Here is a 20,775-nt window from a genome sequence, read left to right as displayed (position 1 = left end):
AGTCTTGGGAGCAAGGTAATAGCAGGGCTGTGCAGGCAAATTTATGTACAAGCGGATACACTTAAATATAATTAATGTAACTGCGGTCTTATTAGATAAAGGCACTTGGGGTTGGGCGTGTTTCCCTGGTGCGGGGGGGCAGCACTGAGAGAGGCAGAGAGAGGTTTGAACTCCCTGCAGCAGGAGCATCCTGCTGGCTCAGTGCAGGTGCTTGAAGTGTGTGTGGGGGCAGGTGGACGAGGACAGAGACACAGAGGCTCAAATGAAAGTCTCGAGAAGGGACGCCGTGACCCAACTGTACCCACACCCGTTAAATGGTTGGGTCACGGTGTCCCGTCTCCTGACTTTCATTGGCCTCTGCGTCTCTGTCCTTGTCCACCTGCCACCCCTCGTACCTCAACCACCCCACCTACACATGCCCCTCGTCTCTCAGGAAGTAGGGTGAAAGCACCAGCCTCCCCGTGTGTCCACAGGGGCAGCCTCACCCCAGCCCCGCTCTTCCCATTGCATAGACCTGAGTTAGGATCCGTCTCCACCAGTCCGTGGCACTGGGACCTGGGCCATCATGGCCAGGTTGACCCTCTGAGCTCATCAATAAGACAGGAACGCTGACCGTCCCTGTGCTGCTGTGGGGTCTGGGGAAATCCTGTGGCGGGGTCAGGGACCAGGGGAGGGGGCTCCTAGGTGACCTCCTCCAATGCCATTCTCTGATGGTGGAGAAGTTGCTTAGCCTTCCTGAGCCTCTGCTCCCTCATCTGTAAAATGGGGATGATCATAGTAGCTGCGCTGACTTTGCTGGAGGGCCCACCGTCCCTGGGGCTCAGGGCACTGTCCTCTGACCCATCACCTGTCCCTAGAGCCTCCATTTATTCAGTCATGTCACCTGCCTGACCCCAGTCTGGCCCAACTGCCTGGTTCCTAAAGGAGGAGACCAAGTCTCAGAAGGTGCATGGCTGGGTCGCGGGGGTATGGTGTGCCCGAGGGAGATCCGGCTTCCAAACACAGGTGTTATAAATCCTTGGACAGAACTTTGGCTCTCACAATTCCATCTGTCCATCAATCTGTCCATCTCTTGATCCCTCCCTCCATGCATTCAGCAGTACCGTGCACTTGCTTAATGTGTGGCACATGCTGCTGTGCTCCCCAGGACATCAGTGTCTCCAGAGACACCCAAAGGGATAAGGCAACGGCACAGAGGGTGCGGGTCCGGGAGGGGAGTGCTAGGCACATGCCCAGTGGCTCCTGGAAAGTAAACTGCCTGACATTCAGCCTGTGGATACCCACTGAGGTTCTCCTCCATGCAGAGGACTCCATGCTGAAATCAAAATAATCCTTTCCGGCAAAAGGGCGATTTTCTGCTAGTGCGTCTGCCCCTCCAGCCTGGAAGCTAAGTTCATTGCTTGTAGATGACCCTGTTCGTGGCTCATAGCACACTCTTAAATTTTTTTTTTTTTGAACTAAATCAGTGTCATAGAGAGTACCCCCACCCCCAACACCTTGGAGACTGACACTAAACACTGGTGTGTTAAATGCTGCTTAGAGTCTCTGAGAAGTCCTGCAGGATCGAGGGCTGACCTTGTTTAGTCTGGGGGGGGGGGTGCCTAAATTTATTTGACCAAGAGAGTCTTTCAGGAAGAAATACTTAATAAAGAATACATTCAGAGCACAGTCTAATTCTTCCAAGAGGCTTGGGGGAGAGAAGAAGCAGGGGGAGAATAGAGGTTAGTAGCACAAGGAAGAGAGACCCACACCCCTGTCCCCTGCTTGCACTGGGACCGTGTAGGGCTAATCCCCCCAGATCCCTTTGACAGGTGGACACCTGGGAGCTCAGAAGAGGTGAGGTGACTTGCCTGAGGTCACAAAGCTGGAAAGCAGATGGGTTCAAATTCAGGTCTCATTCCAGAGCATTGTTCTTTTTCCATTTTGGCTTAGAAAAATCTCACGCTGGTGGGATCAGTTCTGTGACCTCGAGAATGGACGGGAGGCGGACGGGCCGATGGGGAGTGTTGGCGGTGAAAGGTCAGGCCCGTGCAACCAGCACAGGATCTGTGTGGCTCCTGCCTTAAAATGCATCCCCCTCCCTGCTTCCTTCCACCTGTTGGCTTCATCCACACCTTAGTGAGAATTACCCTAATTAGCTAATGTTTTCACACACAGCAAAGTGCTGCTTCATCTTCTGGCCTAGGGAGCTCTGCGAAGCAGGCTCTAGGTACACATGGCTTAGGAGCAGAAGCCAGCAGAAGCTAGGTTTGGGTGGGAGGGGTCCTAGGCCAGAGGCCAGATTAAGGGGTAGTTTGCAAAGACAGTTGCAAAGTCCAAGAGGCAAATGTTTATCGTGATGAGATGGTTAAAGCCCAAACCCATTTGAATGTGTGGCATTAGGTGTGCAAGGTGTTTTCCATACGCTGTGCAGTTTCATTTAGTTAATTCTATTCACCACGTACCCTGGGCCCCCGTGCTCCCACCTGGGCTAGGTCCGGGAGCCAGTGAGACCCTCCCTGTGTGGTGCCTCCTGGGGGCAGAGGCAGGGCAGCTGTGGGGAGCTGGGACCACAGCCAGACCCCCTTGGCTGCCATGTGGGTTTTGCTACTTCATGAGCTGTGTGACGCTCCGGCAAATTGCTTAAACCGTCTGTGCCTCGTGTGTAAAATGGGGATGATTGTAGTTAAGTGGACGGGGTTGTTGGGAAGATTACATCAAAGGTATGAAATCTTAAGATGGGGCCTGACACACAGGGAGAGCTCAGGAAATATCAACTAATGTGATCGGTACCGTACAACCATGGGGGCTGAGAGCAGGTCTGGCTGGAGCGGGGCCGGGACCGAGGGCCTGCCAGCTGCCCTGCTTGGTGTCAGAGGGCAACTGGCACTTGAGTCCTTCTGGAGGGAAGGTGGGAGGTTGCTGGGTTGGAGAGGTGAGATCAAGGCAGGGGAATAGTCTATGCAAGGCTAGGCTGGAGGGCACTAGGAAACTGCTTGAATATTCTGGACAGCAGTAGGGTCTCCGCGATGCTGGCAGGTAGAGAGATTGACGGGGTGGGTGGAGAAGGGGGCGGGTGCTGGAGGTGGGGGGTGGGAGAGGCCCAGGAGGCAGAGGGCAGGAGGGGTTCAGCGCTCTAGATCCTCATCCATAAAATGGGAATAATGACACCCACAGGCCAAGAGACATTCGCTGGAAGGGATTGGGACAACTAGCGTCTCCCCAAACCCTGTGTCTCCAAGACCAGAGAGAAGGAGGTCGGCTAGTGGAGAACAGGGCTGCAGGAGCTGGTGGGAGGGAGGGAGAGGGTGGCCCCACAGCGTGGGAGCAGGTGGCCCTTTGGTTTCGCAGCGGCCCTTTGCTGCGTCTTACTCATGTTCATCCCATCTTCTAAAATCCTGCTGGAGGGTCCAGATCCTTGGAAAGTCACTCTGAGGGTGACCCTTCCTCTCTGTGTGCAGAAGCCTCTGCTCCCCAGGTGGCACTCACAGGGTCATCACGGCTGCTCCCCTGTCTCCCCCTTCCCATTGCAGATTTCCCAAGGGCAGTCCCACGTTGCTTATTTGATATCTCACGTGCTTATTCTGCTTCTGCACCACCACAGAGCCGAGGAAGGGGACGGAGGGAAGGAGAAGGCCTATCTAGATGTGGCCACCTCACCACCTGCCTCTTCTCATTTTGCTTTCTCTGCCCACCAGAGTATTTCACTGATGGGCGCGCACACAGGTACTCATGTACACACACACACACACACACGGTGACAATTCCTCATTAGTGAGCACAGGGGTACCGGGCTAGGGACTTTGTCTTTATTCACCGTTTCATAAATATGTATTCTGTACCTACTCTGAGCTCGTGGTGAGATGGGCTGCCCGGTAAAGTACAGGAAGCTCCGTTAAATCTGAATTTCAGATAAACCAAGAAATAGTTCATCTTTTTTTATTTGTTTTTAAGTGCAAGTAGGTCCCCCACTTTGCATTACTTGCTGTCTTTTTAATTGCTCTGTCTGGCAATGCTAAATGGAGAACGAGGTAGAGGAGGGTTATGCTGGTTGGGTCCATGCGTGCATTCCGGAGATGAATGTGTAAGAGGATAGAAACGCATCATTACCATAGGGCATCCTTGTCCTAGCTGGCCTCGTGCTGGGGCTAAATTGTTCAGGGAGGAGAGTTTCAGAAGAGGATGAAGGGGAGGGACCCAGTTTTCTTCCCTCTTTTATGATAAAATACACAGAACAGAAGATTCACCTCCCCCCCTCCCCCATTTTGCAGTGTAGGGTGGCATTGAGTGCATCCGCAGTACTGTGCAACGGCCACTACTGTCCTGTCCTGGACCATTTCATCACCTGAAAGGGAAACCCGACACCTGTTAACATTCATTCTCTCCATGTCCCTCCTCCTGGTCCTTGGAAATCACTGATGTGCTCACTGTTTCTATGACTTTCCTATTCTGGGCATTTCTTATTAATGAGATTTTATGACACGGGCCTTTTGCGTTGGCTTTGTTCACCTCGCATAACGTGAAAGGTTTGTACATGTGGCACCACTTCATTCTATTTCATGGCCGAGTAATATCCTACCGTATGGAGAGCCCATGTTTGTGTATCCATTCATCCGTCGAGGAAGATTGAATCCTTTTCTGCTCTTTGATTATTGTGAATGATTCTGCTATGAACATTCAGGGACAGATTGTTGTTGGAACACTCAGTTTCAGTTTTGAGGGGCACATACCCACGAGTGGAATTGCTGGGTGAGGCAGTCATTCTGGATTTTGTCATGGAGGAACCACCAAACTGTCCTCCCTAGTGACCGTGTCATTTTTACATTCCCATGGCGACATCCAAGGACTGCAGTTTCTCCAAATTCATGCCAATGCTTGTTTTCGGTTATTTGCCCGTTAATAGCCGTCCTAATAGCCGTCCTAGCGGATGTAAGCTCATTGTGAACGGCCTCTCACTGTGACTTTGATTTGCATCTTCCTAATGACTAATGATGTTGACCCTCTCTTCATGTGCTTGTTGGGCATTTGTACATCTTTAGAGGGACTTGATTTTTACTTAAAGGTGGAAGGGAAACCTAATGAAGTTAGAGGAGTGGATTCTCATAGGAATAGACCCTCTGGTTTCTGGGTGAGAATAGATGAAGGCAGAGCAATCACTTGGGGAGAGATAACAGGGGTCTGAGTGATGCTGGTTCACAGCTCGGTCATTGACTTTCTGACACTGGGTAAGTCAGCCCCTGACCCTGACCCTCAGCTAACCCTGTATGGAACAGGGGCCCTAACAGTACCATCCACCCAGGAGCAGGCTTGGGGTTAAGTGGCCGGGTGGTCTCAGAGAGCCTACCATGGGCCCTACCATGGGCTCTGCATGAAGCAGAGCTCTGAGAAGCAGAAATAGCATCGCCACCAGCAGCATGAGGATGCGTTCCTGCTCAAGTCTGATGAGGATGCTGAAGATCCGGTCCCCTGGCAGCTCTATCCACTTCCTCTCCATCCTGTGGCTGCCAGGCTATGGGGAAAACAGGGACAAGGAGAAGGGAGAGGAATGTGGGATAGAGTAGATATATTTCAGACTGTATTTTCTTCTCTCTCTGTCTCTCTCTGTCTCTCTCCAAAGCTCTCTTCGTGGACAGACTCCCTTGTCCCTGACCCACAGAGCCCAAGGATGCCAGAGGCTCCTGGGGTCCCTGTAGCGCTGGCCATGGGGACTATGGGAGGCTGGGCAGGGAGGACCAGAGAGGGACAGATCCTGTGAGGCCAGGCCCCAGCTCCTTGGGGAAGTCTGATTCTGCTTATGTTCACCTCCATGCACCCCATTCCACCCTCCCCATGATGCTTGGCTTGTCTACACAACTGTAGGTCATGTTTATGTGAAGTGTTTACCATTCATCTTTAATTCCTGAATGTCAGATAACACTTCATATATGGCTTAAATATGTCAAGTTGAGTCGGAGACAAGTGTCACTTGGCGGGCGCTTTCATACTCGCTCAGCCTTTATGGGGCCTGGGGCCTGTATGGCGGTTTCCAGCTCCCTGACTCATCACACAAACACAGAGGTGATTGGGTGCCCCCGGGGCCCCGTGCTAGGCTTCTCGAGGGGTCACCTTAGAGTATTTCCCGTAGTGTGTAACAATTACCTAGTGTCTCATTTCCCCTTTTTTTTTTTAGTATTTTTATTTAAAAAAAAATTATTTTCTTTCTTCTTTCTTTCTTTCTTTCTTTCTTTCTTTCTTTCTTTCTTTCTTTCTTTCTTCTTTCTTTCTTTCTTTCTTTCTTTTCTTTCTTCTTCTTCTTCTTCTTCTTCTTCTTCTTCTTCTTCTTCTTCTTCTTCTTCTTCTTCTTCTTCTTCTTCTTCTTCTTCTTCTTCTTCCCCTTCCTTCCTTCCTTCCTTCCTTCCTTCCTTCCTTCCTTCCTTCCTTCCTTCCTTCCCTCTTTTTCATTTCCCTTTCTTGAACTCCTGTTTTAAACATTTATGTCTCCCCGACACCCAGCGCGGTTGCCGACACACACGTGGCCTCTAGTCAATAGTAATGTTTGCCCAGTGATTGAATGAATCACAGGTCTCATCGTGACGAGGAAGGTGGCCTGAGCAGGCTTCGCTGAGACATTTGTAGGGCGGAGATAGTTTTTAAAATTTAAAAAGCATCAGTTCATGATTAATTCATGCCCCTACACAGGTTGTTTGTTGTCATTTCATAAAGATCAATATCCATGCCGGTATGAAGGTTCCTGCGGCGGGTTTGTCCTGAGTGACCCATGAAGATAACTGCCGAAATCCCAGACGCTGCTAGGTCTTCCACTGTCCTTTTGTCCTGGGCTCTCTGCTTCCAACCTTGTTCCCCCCCTTGCTCCCCGAGTGCCCCCGCATGACCCTGGGTCTGTTTTCCAGAATGCCCATCACCCCTTCTCACGGCCCAGGGCCCGTAGCCCAGGCCGTGCTGCCCTGGTGGGGCCGTCCTGATACTTGTTAGCGGTGGGCTCTCCCTTTGCTTCTGTTTCCTCCCACAAAATCGTGGGCCTTTTTAGAATGATCTGTTAGGTTGGGTTTTGAAAACTGAGTGGAGCAACATGATCAAGTATCCAGTATCATAGCTGTTCTGAAAGTTTTGCCCCCCTCCCCCCAGACCTCCCCTGTCCCCTGTGCTTTAAATACACGTTTTCTTGTTTCATATTTCTTCCAAATATGCCCTTGGCTCCTGAATCCTATACCTATTTTAATTCATTTATTCATTTTTAAAATTTAAATTGAGTGTTTGCCACCATAAAGTGCATCCTTAGTTTTAGATGCAGTGCACAGTGATTTATCAGTTGTGTGGAACACCCGGTACCTTCTTTGGGACTCTGCTGGATTTTGACCTTGGGCTCATTCAGCAGGGATGGACGGAGTCAAGGCCCTTTCCTGCCACTGGATAGGACAGCTCGGGAGTGGACGAGACCTTGCCCTCCCAGAGGGAGGGAGGGAAGAGTCCCATGGGGAGGGGGGTTCCCACTCCTAATGTCATAAAAGACGGGTGACATGATGTGTAGGAACTGGCAGGAAGTGAAAGGCTCCTTGCAGACATGACATTTGAGCTGAGACCAAGAGGGGAAAAGTGAAGGCCAGCCCCGGGGTGGGTTCTGAGAGCACCTTTGAGAACAACCTCATGCAGACCCCGGCCCAGTGGTTTGGAGGAATAGTGAGGAGCCATGTGTAGGGGTGTCCTAAGGGAAGTGAATTACCCACAGTGGAGCCAAGAGGCAGGGGACGTGGGGGCACGCTGGCCATAGCTTTACTAAGGAGCTGGAGGGCCACTGGAGGATGACGTGATGGGGCCCTTTGAAAGAGCCCGTCCCTCATGCTGCTGAGTGGGGAAGCACACTGGAGGCAGGGAGCCAGAAGAGAGGCAGGGACACCAGGGTGGGGGCTTGTGTCCACCAGCTGAGGGCCCAGGGAGGCTGTGACGGAGGAGGTGGCCGGGGGCTAGCCTCCCTATAGAACATGTCTTGCAATGGCAGGACTTTCTGAAATTAATGTTGGGCATCCAGGACCACAATGTTCTCTCTGCCTTCCCTCCCCACTGTGCTCTCATACACCTGTTCTCAGGCTTTACTTTACACATTATTACTCAGGAAGTAAATAATGTGAATAATTGAGAAAATAGCAACCCAGAGTCCTTGGGATCCCGCCCACCTGTACGTCAGCTAACTCGAGTACTTCTTGTGTGCAGATTGCACTTATGTCCGTGAATCTCCACCGTTCTCCTAGGAGATGAGTGTGCTTTTTGCAGGTGAAGAAGCCAGAGGCCCAGCTGCGTTCAGCCACTGGCTTTAAGTTTACAGAGAAAGACACACCCCGGTTGGGATTTGAACCAGAGCCACTCTGGCTTTCCGGACCCTGAGTAGAAAGTCCAAGTAACGGAGTGGACTCTGGGTACCTGTGGGTTTCTGGGCTCCGGCCTCTGAATCGTTTATTCTGGAGCTGGAAGAGAGCATCTGCCTCATTGATGTCTGGATCAATAGATGACAGGGCTGAAAGGGGCATTTCTGTGGTTGGGAGGAACTGGGGAATACTCTTTGTGGCCATTCGAGGTCATGAACCTTGCCGGTCCTGGGATACCAGCTGGCCCGCGACAGCGGACACGTCCGGGTGAGGGTAATGGCTGCACCTGCCCTGTCCCCACACTGTCCATCCGTGAGATGTCCTCTTGGACTCCTCCCCACCGTCCTGGGACAGCTTCTTGCTAGGTCGTGCTTGCAGGGCAGGTTTTCAGGGACGTGTTTAAATACTAAAAGACACCCCTCCATTCATTTCAAGAGAGCCTCTTTCTAACCTTGAATGGAAGGGTCCTCGTTCCTCCAGATTACTCTCCACCGTGTGCTTACTGTCACCAGGAAAGCAGCAGCCACTTTGTTCTCAGTAGGCCAGATACTGCGGCGGTAAGATGCTCACGTTCTTGCACTAACCCCGCAAGGAAGGTGTTATGAGCCCTATTCGCAGATGAGAGCATCGAGGCCCGGAAAATCTGAGGCATCCGCTCCAGGGACTAATAAAGGGCAGGCTTTGTCGTGATGGTGGTTTGGTGCCAGACTCTGATGCCTCCGCTGCACAGAGCTGCCTCCCCCTACCCTGAGTGGTCTCAGTTTTCTCTTTCGTGGAATGGAGGCATTGGGCTCACCGACCGCTGAGGCCCCTCCAGCTCTGCGGGTCTGCGAGCTGACAGCTGGCCCCTCCAGAGGCCGTCCCCAGTGGGGTCCGTGCCCCTGCAGGCTCCATGCGCCCCCGCAGAAGGAGGAACCCCCAGGGATCACCTGCGCTCACGCGGCACAGGACACACGGACTGTCCCCCTTCCTCTTGGCGCCTGGGAGGCTCCAGGATACGCTGCTCCACGCAGCTTTTAAGCCCCCCCCCTTCCTGTCCCTGCTTAGCTTTCTATTTTGGCTGGGAGGGTGGCTGGAGGAGGGCGCCCACGCGTGTGTGAGAAAGTCGAGAAGGCTCGCAGATCTTGTGGGTGGTCAGTGCGAACGCAGACGCAGCCTGAGTCACTGCCGCGCTTGGGAAGCTAATGACAGGCGCCGGCGAAGCTGGGTGCCCAGGCGTGGCAGCCGGGCCCACACCGCGCGTCTGAAATGCCAGCCTTGACTCATGCGCTGGGGGCCCGGCGGCTTGCATTCACCTCCTCTCCTGTTTATGCTGAGGTGTCAGGAAGGGTAAATAGAGCGCTCGTCCGCGGAGGGGGGTGGCCCAGGCGTCCCTGCCTCCCACGCCCACCACTCCTCTGCGGGATGCCCTCAGGATGCCCACGGCCTGCGCCGCCGCCCCTTCCCGCTTGGTGGGCACGCGCAGGGGACAGAAGGAGCTCGGGCCTGCGCTCAAGACAAGAGGGTCCAGTTAGCACCTCCGTCCCGGGTAGTGGCTGCTTCCACGTCTCAGGGGAAGTGTATTTGATTAGAAAGAAGAGGAATCAGCGTGCATCCGTTCATGCATACGTGCCCTGCCCTTGATTTGTTGATTCTTCCATCCGTCTTCTCCTTCACCTCACACATGTTAACCGTGTACTCTTCTTTGCCCTGTCTTATTGCTAAAAAAGGTGGCCGTCCCTTGCTTTATTTCTTTTAAAGATTTTATTTATTTATTCATGAGAGACAGAGAGGCAGAGACACAGGCAGAGGGAGAAGCAGGCTCCTTGCTGGGAGCCCGATGTGGGACTCGTCCCAGGACTCCAGGATCACGCCCTTGGCCGAAGGCGGCGCTAAACCGCTGAGCCACCTGGGCTGCCCTGTCCCTTGCTTTAAAGAGCTCACGGTCTAACCTGCAGGCGAGGTGCAGGTGGTCAGGGCTGTTTCCGTCTGCACGCAGCCAGCTGGGCCTTGCGCGGGGAGGGGCGGCCTGGCTGCTCATGGGGGTGCTTCCTGGAGCTGCTGCTTGGACACCGAAGCCTGGAAGCTCATCAGGTGGAGATGAGAGGTGGGCTGTCCAGGGGGAGTAGAGCTTGAGTACAGGCAGGGCATGTCCCAAGGGGGTGAACGCTCTGAGGAGGCCAAGGGGAAGGTTCCGGCAGGTGAGGAGACAGGGAGGATGGGCTTCAGGCTAGGAAGGGCCCAGAGTTTGCAGCGCCTGGTGTTCCTGCTCAGAGTTTGTGCTGTGCTGAGGTTAAGGTCTGGTGTGTCAGGGTGGGCTGCCCCTGCCCCGAGGCTGGGCTGTGTGTAGAGTCACGCAGAGCATCCCACTCAAGGGACTCAGCTACCCAAGTCCAGATACAGTTTTACCCCTAGATGCCTCTGAGGCTCGGATGGCTCCTCAGCCACCCGGATGTTCCACATTCTCGGCTCCAACATGAGGGGACAGAGCGGTGTGATCATAAGAGCTTGCACTTACTAAACATTTACCATAGGCCAGGCTCCAAAGCAATTTCCAGTTGGGAAACTGAGGCACAGTGAGTCATAATGGTTTTGCTTGAGGGTGTACAGCTGCTGAGGGCTGAGGTCTGGATCCCTTGGTCTGGGCAGGCTCATGTAGGCTGCCTGTGTGGGTCATAGACTTCTCTGTGCATCCTCACATCATGGCACTTACCCACGTGGACCACAGTTGTGACCTGGCTCTCTCCTTTCTGGCTTGTGTCTTCTGAGGGCCCAAGAGCCGTGGCTCGGTTGGCTGTGTGTCTCTGGTGCTCTGTGTGCTTGATCCCCGGGTGTCGAAAAATGCACGTGTCCATGAGAGGCTCCACCGTTTGTTCCTAAGCAACTGCTCTGACAGGACAGTGTTGACCCACATTCTGGATGGGAACACAGAGGCTCAGAGATGTCACATGACTTGTCCATGTGCCTGGAGAGAAGTAAGGCCCCGGGGTTGGGATCCAATGCCAGGGAGATGCTCTCACAGCAGATACTTCTTGGGTGGCCCTCCCTCCTTGATGAAGAAATGCTGATTTTCATGCCTGATGAGATCATTTTCCTGGAACATGTAGCAGGTTCTCCTCGAGGTGATCATGCCAGCCCGAAAACTGGAGTTAGTACCTGGGTAGCATGTCTGCCTGGAGTAAATCTCCTGGGGGATGGGATCCAGTGATGTGGCTACAGGTGGTTGAGAAACATTTCTGCTGCTCGCGGTTCCTCTCAGGCCCCGGGGAACACAGCGCATTCTGATGGGGTGCTCCATGCTCCGGCGTGGCTCCCCCTAGAACATTCTGTGTCGTGCTCTGGTTTCCCTTCTCGGTCCTCACCGTTCTGCTCTGGAGCATGAGAGGGCCCTTTCCGGAACCTGTCCCCACTTACCCTGTTGTAATTCTTTGATTTATAATCTTCTGAGCACATTAGCTCTGCGTGCCCTTTTCATAAAGTAAATGCTGACACGCATTAAGATCAACACGCTTTTTTTTTTTCATTTAATCTTTCAAAGGCCACGCACTTTGAAGATTGATGTTTTAAAGGAAAAAATACATATTAAAGGGAGATGTGTTTGTAAAAGGATTTGTTTCCAAACGGGATCTAATGAGGTGTTGAAATGATGGTATTTCTCCAAAACACAGCTGTTATCCACCCTTATCTGCGGTGGATGTGTTCCCGGACCCCCGATGGATGCCTGAGTCCACCGATTGTACAAACCCTATGTGGATGGGTTTTTTTTCCCTGTAGGTCCATACCGGGGACAAAGTTTCATTTATAAATTAGTCACAGCGAGAGATTCACAGCAGTAACTAACTAATCATAAAATAAAACGATAACAGCGCTGTAATAGAAGTTACGGGAAGGTGGTCTCTCTCTTTCGAAACACAATACTCGCCTTCTTGTGTTGGTGGGATATGGCAAGAGGCCCACATGACGAGAGGGAGTGAGGGGATATCGCAGGCCCTGTGACAGGGCGTTAGGCCACTACAGAGTTTCTGATGATGTGTCAGCAGGAGGACCGGCTGCTTCTGGGCCACGGTTAACCCAGGGTAATTGAAACCACAGAAAGCAAAACTGTGGATAACGAGGGGACCACGGTAGTCTTGATGTTTTCCACAGATCTCCCCAGAGGCAACCGACGCTGGTCTACAACATATGAGAAAATGCAAATAACCGGTTAAACATTTCAGAAACATCGCAAGAAGATTCACAATTATTCAATGTTAGTTGGCATGGAGGCCGGGCCTCCAGGGACCCTGGATCTTGGAAAAGAAAGGAGGGAGGCCTGGATCCCGTGACCGATCTTTTGAATTTCTGCCAGCAGTGTCGAAGGCAGAAATCAAATAATAACCGCTGGCTGCTGAGTGATTGCCAACCGCCAGGAACTGGCTGAAGTTCTTTAGCACCTGATGGTCTCCAGCCCCAGGAGCTGACACACTGGCACGCCCCCCACGTCTGTGGACAGGTGGAGACTAAAGAGGGTCACGTGTTGTAAGGACTCAGACTCCGCTATGACGCCAGAGGGAGGGAGGACCGCCTGGGGAAGAGGGTGGTGCCAGGACAGCCAGGGTGGCGGCTTTGGAGATGGAGAGAAGAGGTTGGATTCGAGAAGCAGTGGTCAGAACTGGTTGTCTTTGGGGGTATCTTTGTCCATTCCGGTGGTCTGAACAGAATACCATCCTGGGTGGCTTATGAACCACAGAAATGCGTGTTTCTCATGCACAGTTCAGGAGACTAGGAGTCCAAGGTCAGGGGGCAGCAGGGTCTGATGAGGGCCATGGTCTAGGTGCAGACTTCTGTGTCCTCACATGGCGGAAGGGGAAGGGAGCCCTCTGGGGTCTCTTTGGTAAGGGCGCTAATCCCATTCATGGAGGTTCCACCCTCATGACCTACTCGCCTCCCAGAAACTTCACTTTGGGGGTTAGGTTTCAACTTATGGATTTTGGGAGGACACAGTTATACCCCAGCATATGGGAAGGTGAAGGGGGGACCACCTGCTGATGCCCGGTTGACACCAGACAACGGGGTAGGTGGTGGCCGCTTGGGTGCCACCCCTCCTGCCTCGGGTGTAAGGAGCGGAGCGTCCTCTATCTCCTGGCTCTGTTCCCAGGGCAGAGAGCCGCAGGCCCCAGTTCTGGAAGAGAGAACAAGCATTCTTTCCCACCCACATCGTGAGTTTTACGTGCCGTTGAATATACCATTCTGGATCCTAGTGGCTTCCAACTGGAGACAAGCAAACACACAGAAAGAAAAAGCTCAATGAAATCGGGTGATGAAGGAAAAAGCAAATTCAAAGTGAAGCATTCCCACAATTAACTGTGAATGCATTAACAGTTATTCTTGGTGACTTAAGCTTTATGTGTCACTGGAGGGTTGGGACTAACATCTGTTGTCAGCCTTCTGTGTTACCCCCGGGGGTAAAGATTTATCTCAGATTTGCAGAGGAGGCAACTGAGGCTTGCAGAGTTTTGTCACTTGCAGTAAATTGTCGAGCAGATAGCTGGCTCCTGGCTTGTTTATCCCCAGACCTGATGATCGTACACACACACACACACACACGCGCGCGCACACAGATGCACAGACACACCGCCCTGAAGGCCCTGCTCCAGATGCCGCTTAGAATTACTGCTTTCTGCACGACAATTGCTATATCCAGACCACTTTATGAAGTTCTGGAAGAAGAGGAGCTTCATTTCTGAAACAGAAGCATCCAGTTCTTCTTCCCAAAGCTGCTGCCTTGGCCTCCTTAGGTCTCCGGGTGGGCAGCAGGTGCGTTTCTCTGGTCTCTGGCGCAGGATGTGGCTACTTGCATGGTTTTCCCATCAGAGCTGGCACTAGAAGAGCTGCCTCCTGGAATAAAATTGACAATAGCCAGACTTCGTGCCGGGATCCGGACGCGGACGCCTTCTGTGTATTAACGTTTTTCACTTAACAATCCCATGAAGAAAGTATTGTGATGACTCCCATTTTTCAGAGGAGGATGATGAGGCCCAGGATGGGCAGGAGCAGGTCCTAGGTCACCCAGTGTGAGTGGGACCCAGCCGGCTGGTCCAGAGCATATGTGTGTGCGTGTACGTGAGCCCTGGAGACAGACGCTGTTCTCTCCCCCACCCACAAGCAAGGCCGCCCTGCAGCATGTGTCACATGGCCTCTGCCCCCTGTATCCAGGGTCTTTCATTCACCCTCACTTTTCTCTCTAGGTGCCCGTCCCTAAATCGTGCTTGCCAGGTGCAAGCTGCCCCCACACAGGTGTTGCTGCCTGGCGGTGGGGGTGAAGCCTCGCTCAGTGTGGGGAGAAATAGCAGGGCAGGTGTGCCTACCCCAGGTGACCTGAGGCTGTGAGGACCCACGGAGGTGGGGAGCTCTCCTTGCTTTTTGTTTTTAGAGGTTTTATTTAAATCCAAGTTCGTGAACATACAGTGTAATATTAGTTTCAGGTGCACAACAGTGATTCAGCACTTCCATATAACACTCAGTGCTCATCACGCCCTCCTTCATCCCCCTCCTCTCTGGTAACCACCAGTGTGTGCTCTAGAGTTGTGTCTTGGCTTGTCTCTCTCTCTTTCCTCTTTGCTTGTTTCTTAAATTCCACATATGAGTGAAACCATACGGCACTTGTCTTCCTCTGACTTATTTCACTTAGCATCGTGCCCTCCTAGTTCTGTCCGTGTCATTGCAAATGGCAGGATTTCATTATTATTTTTTAAAGATTTTATTTATTTATTCATGAGAGACACAGAGAGAGAGGCAGAGACATAGGCAGAGGGAGAAGCAGGCTCCCGAAGGCAGACGCTCAACCACTGAGCCACCCAGGTGTCCCCGGATTTCATTCTTTTTTGATGGCAGAGTACTATTCCATTATAGATAGACACTACTCATCTTCTTTATCCGTTCATCTACCGATGGACATCTGAGCTGTTTCCATAGTTGGGCTATTGTAGATAATGTTGCTGTAAACATCAAGGTGGATGCATCCCTTTTAAGCAGAGGCAGGTTTGCATAGATAAGCCTGGGCCTGGCATGACCTTGTCACTCAAAAATCTGCCTTCCCCGTGTGCCTTCCACCCGGGGAAGCATCCAGGACTCTCTGTCCTCATCATTCTCCTTGTGACTGGAACCTGATTGCTTTGTCCCAGTCCTAAGCATTGTAAGGACAAGGTCAACCTTTAAGCTCACTAGGTGTAGCATCTGGACATGCACAGGCTTTCAGGAAATGCATGTTGGGAGTTGAGCATCTCATCAGATGTGGCTGAATGATTGCCGTCTCTAGCCTTGGAGGTGGCACTGGTGGTAGGAAGCTAGTGCAGGGTCATCTGTGGTGTGTGTGTGTGAGAGGGGGGTGGATATGGTGTCTGTGTGTGGATCGTGGGTCAGGTGTATTGCATGTTGGATGCGTGCTGGGTACATGCCACAGGGATCCCATGTGTCTGATGGCTATTATGTGTTGGCGTGTAGGTATTATGTGTGTATAATAGGTGTTTGTGCTTGTGTCTGAGGGTGCACTGGGTGTTATGAGCGTAACATGAATGTGGAGTGTTTTGAGCGTGTGTCATGTCTGCTGTGTGCACATGGACCATTTGGGTCATTTGTTATGTAGCATTAGATACATAACACACACACTACTAGTCCACACATTCTGTATTTTGAGGAGCCAATGAACCCCACTGCTTGGGCAATGGAGATGACCACTCTTTGAGCCATTTGTATATTTATGAACACAGTTGTGTGGCACTTTGTCCTGCAGAGCTGGCATCTTCCTGCCCAATGTGAAATTTTAACAACAAAATCTGGCCTATATTTTTAAAAATGCATGTATCTTGTGAGTAGGCTCTAACCCCATATTGGGCACTTCCTATCTCTGTTGATCGTGAAAACCACCTTATGGGGCAGGCTCTCCTTTACTCATGGATGCATAATGAGGACACCATGGATCAGAGAAATCCAGCAAAGCAGCGGGCACAAGATCATGTAGCCCCCCTGGGAGCTAGTGATCTCAGGCCTGATTCCAACCTCCAGTCTCTGTACCAGTGGTTCTCGAAGAGGTGTTGGCATCAGAATTCCCTGGAAGGTGTGGACACCGATTCCTGAGCCTCATCCCCACAGTTTCTGGTTCAGTGTGTCTGGGGTGAGACCCAAGACTTTGCTTTCAGACTAAGTGATGCTGAAGCTGATGACCTGAGGGCCACATGTGTAGGCCACTCCTGGACACACTCTCTCTACTCACATAGAAAGAGGAAAAGAGACAGTTGGGATCCAAGCCATTGGTTTTGGATTTCTGCAGATTCCTGCAATATCTGCAAATTGGACTAAGTACAATCACCAGCAAAATCAATATGGAGGATTTTTTAAAAAAGATTGTGCTCATTTGAGAGAGAGTAAGAGTGAGGGAGAGAATCTGAAGCAGACTTTGTGCTGAGCACAGAGCCCAATGTGGAGCTCCATTCTGGGACCCTGACATCATGACCTGAGCTGAAACCAAGAGTCAGACATTCAACCAACTGAGCCACCCAGATGTCCCAATATTGAGTTATAAAACATTTTATTTTATTCTGTGTAATTGTTATGGCCATGTAGTTGACATAAGACATCACACTAGTTTCAGGTGTGCAACAGCATGTCTCAACAATCCTATACATTACTCAGTGCTCACCACGATAAGCGTGGCCGCCGTCTGTCACCACACCTCATGACAGTGTTATCGGCTGTATTCCCTATGCTGTGCTTTTCATCCCTGTGACTTATTTATTTTTTAACTGGAAGTTTGTACATCTTCATCCCCTTTACCTATTTCACCTGTCTGCTGAGCCCTTTCCTTTGACAACTGCCAGTTTCTGTTCTGTATTTGTGAGACATTTCTGTTTTTTTTTTATTCATTTGTTCTTTAGATTCCCCACATATAAGTGAAACCATCTGTTATTTGTCTTCCTCTGTTTGACTCCATTCACTTAGGGTAATATCTGCTAGCTCCATCCATGTGGCTGCAGATATTTGGCAAGATTTCATTCATTCCTCATTATGGCTGAGTAATATTCCAGTGCAGACATATACCACGTCTTCCTTATCCATCCATCCATCTAGCAGTGGACACATTTGAGTTGCTTCCATTTCTTGGCTGCTATAAATAATGCTGCATTAAACAGAGGGGTGCATGTATCTCCTCAAATTAGTGTTTTCATTTTCTTTGGGTAAATACCCAGCAGTGGAATTATTGGATCATATGGTATTTGTTTTTAATTTTGGGGGGGGGAACCTCCATGCTGTAGAACTGGTATTTTGAATGTGAGCTCATCTTCCTCATTGACTAACTGGGAATTTGCTGATAACGAATCACTTGATCTTCAAAAGGAACAGTCAACTTTCCACCAATAAGCCGTGTTTGCATTAACAAGTTCAGGGCTTTAGTTTATTCGTCCTGAGTGGTAGGATGGGAGGGGTGCTTTTTCCCAGGAGAAAACAGTATTTTGCATGGTGTTCTCCATGCACAAAGTATTTTTTCTTCTTGATATTAATTTCCAAGCCATTCCACTGCCGAAGGGTCAAAAGTAGAAAATTAGCATCTGCAGGCTGCAGGGTCAGTGCTGTTCTTCTGTATGGCGAGCGGGGGCCAGTACCACCCGCTGCAGAGATGTTTCACGGAACACGTGAAATAAGTTTGGAGCCCCTCCCACCCCGGGCAGTGTTTGGTGTGCAGCAGGCTGGAGTGTGCACATGTGCTGTCCTTGCCCCCTCTCTGTTCCTTACTCTGCAACATCCTCACCCAGTCAGGGACCAGGGAGGGTCAGGAATGATTGACACTGGCAGCCACAAGCAGGAGTCAGGTGGCTTTGCTGGCTCTGCAGTATCGTCAGGATGGAGGCTGAGCACGAGTCGGGGAAGAGGGGGAGAGGCAGCTGTCCCGGTATTGAAAGTGATAATGAAGTCAAGGGCAGAGTGGTTTTATTTGCTGGTCCTCTGTCCAGCTCTTGCTGGGAGTACCTTGACACTGAAACTGAGCAGTGGGTTTCTGACCTTGACTGGCCCAGCTACGCACCTTGAGGCCTCTGCCATGAGGGAGAGAGGTTTGCAGCACATTTTGTGCGCCAGGCATCCCTGGGCGCGTCAGCTTGAAATACCGTCTTGCAGGATTTATAGAGGCTACGTTCTAGGATCTGTTGCATTTTAATTTGGTAAGTGGAATTCTGCGTCTTCAGAAACGTTTCCCTGCCTGGTACCCTTGCCAGAGCTGAGACGCAGAGTTAAGGCCCTGCTCAGCTCTTGTTCCCTTATTCTGGCTTGGCATGACTGCACTGGCTACAGTGAGGTCGGGCTCTGAACCCCAGTGATGCTGGTCTGGTCATTGAGACGTCAGGGAAGCAAATGGAAGAGAGACTTTGAGAGGAGACCCAGGTGGCAGCCAAGAGAGACTGGATCTCCTCTTAGCTTCCCTCCTCTCTCTCGCATTCTCCCCTTCCCCAAGATCATGCCAGCTGCCTCCCAGTGAGAACCTGCTGGTTCCCCAAGAACCTGCTCATGGCAAGTAATTACCTCCTGTCCCGTGGGGACTCCTCCTAGGTAGCTTGTATCACCCCATTACACATGGTAGCAAACTGAGGCTTGGAGAAAGTGCAGACACCACAAGAACATTCTAGATGAGGAAAATGGGTCCTGATGAGAGCCTCTCTGATCCTTTTCCCTATCTGTATTGTGGGGCAGTAACTTTTATCACTGAATTCTTCTTGGAGAAAATCAGGTAACTTACAGAAAATACTTTACACAGCACCAAGGATATAGTAGCTGCTGCATAAAAGTCAGTTTCTTTCCCTTTCTCCACATCATTGATGTCTGGATGATTTTATATCCTCAGAAAATTCAGCCTGCCTCGAGTCTTTCTTCCTCTTGGTTCATTTCTCTATCTCTCTCTCTTTTTTTAAGATTTATTTATTTATTCATGACACACACACACACACACAGAGAGAGAGAGAGAGATTGAGAGAGAGAGAGAAGCAGAGATGTAGGCAGAGGGAGAAGCAGACTCCTTGCAGGAGCCCAATGTGGGACTCAATCCCAGATCCTGGGATCACGACCTGAGCCAAAGGCAGGCACCCAACCGCTGAGCCAGCCAGACATTTCTCATCCTTGGACTCTTTTAATTTTGCTCTCTCCAATCTTCCCCAGCCAGCCCTCTTGTTATTGGCGCTAAGATCTCCTAGCTTGGAAAATTAGCATCCTGTCAAGTTAGGTTCAACATCTGCTTGGCAACGGCACCCACTCCCTCTGCTTCCAGTGCTTGGTAGAAAGCACATCTGGCCCTGCCACCCCAGGCACCTTCGCACTTTAGAGATGGTATTTATACTAACTGTGATAAAGTCATTTTCAATTACTGTTATTAATCATTATGCGTGTCAGGAACTGTGCAAAGTGCTCTGTGTGGTAGACTCATTTAATCTGTCTGTCACCTATCAGTTTTGTGCTATTATCAGGGCTCAGGTTATAGAGGAGAAGTTAAGTGACTCGCTCAAAGTCCCCCAGGTAGAAGGTGGAAGAGCAGGGGTTCTTGGCCATGGAGCATGTGCTCACAGTTGGGCGGTTTTGCCTACCTGGCACTGACAGGTGAGGAAGGGCGGTAGACTAGCCCCGCTTTAGGATGAGGATACTCAGGTCCAAGTCTGGTCCTTCCAGGACTGAGCTGAGTGACATTAGGTGTATCTTCCTGTCTCTCTGTCTTTTCCTATTAAAGGAACCTCTGAGTGCTGACATCCAGTAGACCCCCCATGGTCCCATTGGTCGGGTACGTTGGGTTCCCCTCTTGGAAGCCCTGGCTCTCTGTTTGGCTTATGTAGATCTCAACCTGTTGCTTTCTCTCTTGTTTTTTCAGGTAATGAACCAAAAAGATCATGTCTGAAGTACAAGGAACGGTTGAGTTTTCTGTAGAGCTACATAAATTTTATAATGTGGATCTCTTTCAGAGAGGGTAAGTATGCATCACTGCATCTATTTGTGTGTGTCTGCATATGCAGTTGACCCTTGAACAACATGGGTTTGAATAGGGCAGGTCCACTTGTACATGATTTTTAAATATGGTGTGGTGCTGTGGATGTCATTTCTGTGCCTTATGATTTTCTTAATAACATTTGCTTTCCTCTAGCTTACTTTAGTGTAAGAATACAGTGTCTGATACCTACAACATACAAAATATGTGTATTTGACTGTGTTATCAGTAAGGCTTCTGGTCAACAGTAGGCAATTAGTAGTTGAGTTTTTGGAGAATCAAAAGTCCTACATGATTTTCGTCTATATGGGTGTGGGTGGGTGCCTTGAACCCCATCATTGTTCAAGGGTCCTTTGTGTGAGTGTGTGTGTGTGTGTGTCTGTGTGTGTGTGTATTTCTTCTGGTAGAAAGTAGAAGTGGAAAAGTCAGGTTATAGGGCATTTTGGATTAATGAGAAAAGGA

General features: G+C 50.7%; 1 protein-coding gene across 2 annotated transcripts in view; it reads left to right on the top strand.

The window, feature by feature from the left end:
* FAM135B (family with sequence similarity 135 member B) overlaps window positions 1-20,775 on the top strand; it is a 277,653-nt gene that overhangs the window by 75,186 nt on the left and 181,692 nt on the right. For both annotated transcript variants that reach the window (XM_038555598.1, XM_038555597.1), the window contains exon 2: window positions 20,200-20,295. In XM_038555598.1, coding sequence (XP_038411526.1) covers window positions 20,219-20,295 — 77 coding nt within the window. In that variant the 5' untranslated portion in view covers window positions 20,200-20,218. The remainder of the gene's footprint in view (window positions 1-20,199; window positions 20,296-20,775) is intronic.

Source organism: Canis lupus, chromosome 13 (assembly GCF_011100685.1).
Source record: "Canis lupus familiaris isolate Mischka breed German Shepherd chromosome 13, alternate assembly UU_Cfam_GSD_1.0, whole genome shotgun sequence".
Lineage (NCBI taxonomy): Eukaryota > Metazoa > Chordata > Mammalia > Carnivora > Canidae > Canis > Canis lupus.
This window is presented reverse-complemented; position numbering and strand designations above follow the sequence as displayed.